This window comes from Sinocyclocheilus grahami, unplaced genomic scaffold (genome assembly GCF_001515645.1).
Source record: "Sinocyclocheilus grahami isolate Dianchi unplaced genomic scaffold, SAMN03320097.WGS_v1.1 scaffold1550.1, whole genome shotgun sequence".
NCBI classification, from domain to species: domain Eukaryota; kingdom Metazoa; phylum Chordata; class Actinopteri; order Cypriniformes; family Cyprinidae; genus Sinocyclocheilus; species Sinocyclocheilus grahami.
Window position 1 is genome coordinate 187872 of NW_015506729.1, and position 6121 is coordinate 193992.

General features: G+C 37.8%; 1 protein-coding gene across 1 annotated transcript in view; it reads left to right on the top strand.

Moving 5' to 3' along the window:
• The first annotated feature begins 333 nt into the window (after positions 1 to 333).
• The window catches only part of LOC107571109 (fish-egg lectin-like), an 8956-nt gene continuing 3168 nt past the window's right edge, over positions 334 to 6121 (top strand). Inside the window, exons 1-3 of the mRNA XM_016257383.1 lie at positions 334 to 395; positions 4582 to 4604; positions 4777 to 5065. Of these exons, the coding sequence (XP_016112869.1) occupies positions 334 to 395; positions 4582 to 4604; positions 4777 to 5065 (374 nt within the window). The remainder of the gene's footprint in view (positions 396 to 4581; positions 4605 to 4776; positions 5066 to 6121) is intronic.

The following is a 6121-nucleotide window of genomic DNA, read 5'->3' on the forward strand; positions in this document are numbered from 1 at the left end:
GTTTGTGAATGGAGAGGTGGAGAGGAAAGGTGAGAAGCGTTACCTTCCCAGGTCCCAGAGATCTTCCATCCAGAGCAATAACAGTCAGAGGGGTCGCAAGTGAGTCAGAAGGGATTTGGAGATTCCTGGCAAGAGAAAAGTCCATAAAGTTCCCAGCTGCACCTGAATCCACCATGACCTTGAGTTGTTGCTTATGATTACCCCAAACAAGTATGATAGGGAGAAACAGTCCTGAATTGGACGGTGGGGCAAAACTAGTAATTCCTGTTAAAGTCCTTCCTTGCCCATACGGGATAGAGTATTTCCCTAGAGCTTTGGGCAGGCAGAACGGAAATGTCCAGGCAATCCACAGTACAGGCTACACCGCTCTTTCATGCAGCGGTCACGTTTCCATGGTAAGATCCGAGTACCACCCAGCTGCATAGGTTCAGGTGAGCCTTGGGATGGTGGTAATAGCTCTGTGGGCTGTGGACTGGTGACTCAAGCTTTTTTCTCTCAGACGATTGTCCAGCCAGACCGCCAGGTTGATAATTCCTCTAAAAATGCAGCACAACTTGAACAGAAAGGGCTTTGGGCCTGCCAAACTGCTGACTTTCTTTATTTATAGAAAGGAAAGTGATGAGATAAACAATGTTGGCCCTGTCTGAGGGGAAGGATGATGGCTGTAGTTCGAATGTTAGGGAACACCGAGTGTTTTGGCAAATTTAATACTTTGTTTCCATTTTGTATTGCCTCATTCAGTACGTTTACATGGACAACAATACTCCGATTTTAATACGATTAAGACAATACTCTGATTAAGAATCTACCATGTAAACAGAGATTTTTGATTACCTTTAGGTTTGGTGTGGGCTGGCCCTAGCCCACTGTGCCTGCAAAAAGCCAGCGTGGGCCCTGCAGGGATGGTATTTCTGTCAGAAACTCGGGTCGAACTCGGGTTTCTTGCGTGAGAGTCAGATACTCAATCCTTCCGCCTTTTGAATCCAATATTCCAATGTTTATAGTTATCAGGGAAGTTTATACATGTATATAAGCTATAAGTAGCTTTACAGCAAAGTAGATGAGTTTCCCTTAAAAGAGTGAATTATAATTTTGATTTTATAATAGCCAACTAGGTTTTTATTGAGAGCATGTTAACAGAACACTGTGCTGTTAAGGGTTTTACAGTCAAATATGTATACGGTACAAATCACTTGTATATGTGTGTGTTCCCCTTTATGATGCCCTTCACTAAACACTAATGTTTGGTTGATGTGCACTTGCGAAAAAACCTGGTTTTCGTTATCAAGTTTGATTTATTTTAGCTGATTGGATATATATTGGTTTAGACCCGCCCTCTCATAGGTGAGGCTGATTTTATTGGCCGTTTAAGAGATTGTGTGGAGAAGACGAACAGCGATTAGGAGATCCGGGTCACTGAAGGGTTTGGTTCTGATAAAAATCTAACTTTTATAACTGCAAAACGCGAGTTATACGATTTATTTTTGTTTATAGTATCTTTTGGGTGTTTAAGTATAATAGTTGACGCAGGCTGTGTGTTAACTATTTGTTTATTGAAACTGTTCACGGGCTGAAGACACTACCCTTAAAAGAGTGAATTATAATTTTGATTTTATAATAGCCAACTAGGTTTTTATTGAGAGCATGTTAACAGAACACTGTGCTGTTAAGGGTTTTACAGTCAAATATGTATACGGTACAAATCACTTGTATATGTGTGTGTTCCCCTTTATGATGCCCTTCACTAAACACTAATGTTTGGTTGATGTGCACTTGCGAAAAAACCTGGTTTTCGTTATCAAGTTTGATTTATTTTAGCTGATTGGATATATATTGGTTTAGACCCGCCCTCTCATAGGTGAGGCTGATTTTATTGGCCGTTTAAGAGATTGTGTGGAGAAGACGAACAGCGATTAGGAGATCCGGGTCACTGAAGGGTTTGGTTCTGATAAAAATCTAACTTTTATAACTGCAAAACGCGAGTTATACGATTTATTTTTGTTTATAGTATCTTTTGGGTGTTTAAGTATAATAGTTGACGCAGGCTGTGTGTTAACTATTTGTTTATTGAAACTGTTCACGGGCTGAAGACACTAAGGCCTGTTGAGAACCAGCGATCTCTTTTAGCATTATTTGCTGAACTATTCTGCACTATTGAGCTTGCTATTAGCTCATTATTCATCGTGGGATGTGACTGAGGAATCAGATAGACCTTTCAAGTCACTGGAAGCACTCAAAGGTCCTCTGACATCGAGGGAAGGTACGAGATGCTACCGGATAGCGCACCCAGCCACCGGGAGTGTTGGGTGTTCCTTCGGCCTCGTGGGACGGACGGCTGTTCATGGAGGATTGTGTAGCCGGACACGGGAGAGTATCAGGGCTGCTTAAAGAACGCAGGTACATTCTATTGGTTTTATTTTGCTCACTGAAGAGCGAAGAGGCCAATTTTCAGTTTCAAAGGCCCCTATGCACACAAGCAATGTCTCAGGCCTGCATCGTCACATAGTGGTGAATTAGAGGTAAAAAATTATATAAATACTGTTCGGTTTCTGGCACAAACTGATCGTTTTGTATCTTAGGACATCAATGTGTTGTCACGAGCCGCAGGGTTTAATTTGGATTTGTCTGTGCATGTTTTTTACACTCATAGATTTTGTTACCATTGCCATGCATTATAAGACTGATAGACTGCAATGGTTGGACTTAAAAATCATTAAATGTGTTCTACTGAAGAAACAAAGTCACCTACATCTGGGATGCCCTGGGGGTAAGCAGATAAACATCACATTTTCATTTTTGGGTGAACTATCCCTTTAAATATTTTTGGTCTCATTACTGCTAAAATATCTTCAGTCTAACGGACCTAATGACTTTACAATCATTGGACAGACCGAAGATTTTTTCTTCCCGTGGTAAATTACTCCGTCATCAGAGAGAATTGCAGTAAGTTAGCAGAATACAGAATACAAGCTCGCGCTGAGACTCGCTCTGTTTGTCTCGAGACTTCAGAACAAATGAGCGTGACCGCGCACACAAACTCAGAAGAAACACACTGAGGTAAAAATTCAAAATGTTTTGTTTATTCATAACAAGATATAGTTAAAGAACACCATGACAAGTGAGCTATTTTACTCAATATTCTCACGACGCAAAAAAACATTCTAAACACCTACAGAGTGCACGCATTACATGAAGTCTAGTGCGTGTGCATTTACAGTGTGCTCTTTCACTGCATGATTCAGTCTATTAAAATACATTCAGAATGATCACAAATTCAAGACATGGGGGCAGAAAATGTGTAACGTTATATTTATACCAATTCATATAGTTAATCAAGTTCACACGGAAGTGTGCCCTTTTTTCTCCAAAAATTACCATATACAAATGTGATATTGATTTTTTACAACAGTTCAATCAACTAGAAGTTTTATTAAGAGACTTACGTTTTAGACACCATATTGCCTGTTTTTGCACTATTTCGCCAACAAAAATAATTCCAGACAAAGCCACAGCGCTGTTTTGTGTCTCTGAGCAACATGATGGTGTTTAGTTCCTGAATGAATCAACTGTTTAAATGATTCGGTTCAGTCGCAATGACTCACTTAACAGTGACTTACTGCCACCTACTGGTGGTTTTAATTTCACATATAAAGTATCTTTTCATTTTTTTTTATTATTTCAACTATCAGTATTCAGTGTTTTATGTTTAATATATCGAAACATTATTTATGCATTTGTAACGGCAGGTTAAATGCATTGCATTGCGTGTAAATGCATCTAAATGCCACTTCAGGTGCAGCTTATGTCTGGATTGCAAAGATGAATTTTGTTGATACTGATTTCATTTGCTTGGTAACAGCCCAAATGTCTTATTATTCTAATTCACTGATTAAATGTAAGAATTTGACTCAAAAGATAATGCACACTTACAGAAAAATGGCTTTATGAAGGTAAAATGCCCATAAAAGGTAAAAATCTATTTAAACTTATTGGAAAAGATTCATTTCTATCTGACCACCACACAGAATATGAAGAATATCAAAAACTTTAGGAGTCAGCTGTCCACGAAAGTCCTTAAGATACCAGCATGATAACACACTCAATCAGTTGAATGAATGACTTACCGTCACTTACTGGTAGTTCAGTTGAGAAGTTTGTTGAAAAGTATGCATTTTTCCCCTCAACATTTCTTATTTGTATACTCATAAATGCATTTAAAACATTAATCTCATAACATTATTTATTGCAGTTGTAATTATTATTATTTGCAGTGTAAATTATGTAATCTGACTGGTAGCAGCCCTATAGTGTATATTACATTTATTGATAAATTGTAATAATTTGACATGTAAGATTGTGCATACATCTAAAAAGGTTAAAAATAGGCCTTTGTAAAGTTAAATATGCAGATTTAAGTATGTAAAAGCTGATAGAACACTGATGAAAATATTGCTTCAGAATAAATTGTTTACTCCACCAAAAATCTCAGTGATGCAGTTATTTTGCAGGGATATTTTATATGGAATATTGTCTGCTGACATGAAAAGCTCGCTGTATATCGTAGTAATAAATACCATTGAGTGGTTCCTTCATTCAGTTTCCAGGTGAAGAGTTACAGAGAGCAAAATTAAGAAAAAAAGACAAGTTTACCCAGTCATGAATTTACATGTTTTAATTTTAAAATGTTTAATTTTAAACTTTAATTTCCCAAAGACATCATCTTACAGTTTATGGTCCCTATTAATATTTCATCCAACCTGTTGATTGTGTTGTTAGGGCTTCTCAAACAGGTGGATGCTGGAGGTGATCAGATCATTGCAGGTGTCAATATGAATGATGATATATTCTGTTTAAATATGGATGCTAATGACAAATGGCCATCCAGCACCACTCCTTGGGTTCAAATGAATGGAAAGCTGAAGTATTACACCTGTGGCCCGTACAGCTGTTGGGGAGTGAACAGCAGAACTGGAGTCACTCTCTCCAACCCTGTTGGCACAGACTGGATCTCAATGGTTGCCTGTCCCAATGGCCACAAGCATGTGAGCTTTGACCTGGGAGTGCTGTGGGTCGTGTGTGTTGACGGCTCCATCCGTAAATGTACTTTATAATCTGTCACTGCAGCAACAGAGGAGCTCAAGCATTAAGAGAAACCTCAAAGTAATCAGTCAAAGTGATTGTAATCGAAATAATAATTATCAAAGTAATCAGTCATTATGAACAGAAAACTAAAAGCTTGATTATACTTTATTTTCTTCTCTTTTTCTTGCTGTGGAACCAATAAAGCATTATGAAAGCATCAATCTCATTAGTGTTGTTTCTTTTGTGTATTATTTGGTTCAGTGGTTCTGTGGAGAAGTGTCAAGTGATACATAGCACAACCATGGCAAATTGACACTATTAATCCTTATCTTTAGCGACCCGGGACATCATTCTCTACCCTCTTCATCCTACATTTTTTAGTTAGACATCAACTTTCTTAGTATTCCTCAATCTATTCATTATGAACAATATAACAAGAAAAAAAAATAGTAAAATATAAAAGAATGTCGGTTTTCTGATTAATTTGTTTAAAAAGTGTATTGGGTCGCTACAGACGGTATGTAAATGTGTAAGTATTTTTTCCTGCGCGACTATATTTACTGTATCTGAAGACTCGATTTGTGCAATGCATCTTTTTTTCCTCAAGGTGGCACTGTTTGATACACAATAATGACGTGACGTTTCACTCATAATTACCGCAGGCATAAAACAAACGAATATCATCAGCAAAAATGTAACCGATGACTTTACTGCAGAGCAATTACTATACGCAATGAACTATAAATGTCACTGGCATTTGATGCTGGATGTGGTGAATAAGCTGCCAGTGATCAAAATATTGAATATGAAGTCATTGAAAAAGATAGTTTTGAGAATATGGTTGAGATCGTGAATGTGAGGCAGATGCTGAATGCAGCCTACTGTGGAAGTGCTCTCTGACGATGACAGCGATGGTAAAATCATCTGCTCAAATTGAACCCTTTTAAGTTTCAAAAGGAAACAAAATATGCTTTCTTTTATTCTTCTGTAATTGTTCTTAAAATATCAAGATCATTTTTTGCTGTTGCAGCAGTTAGAG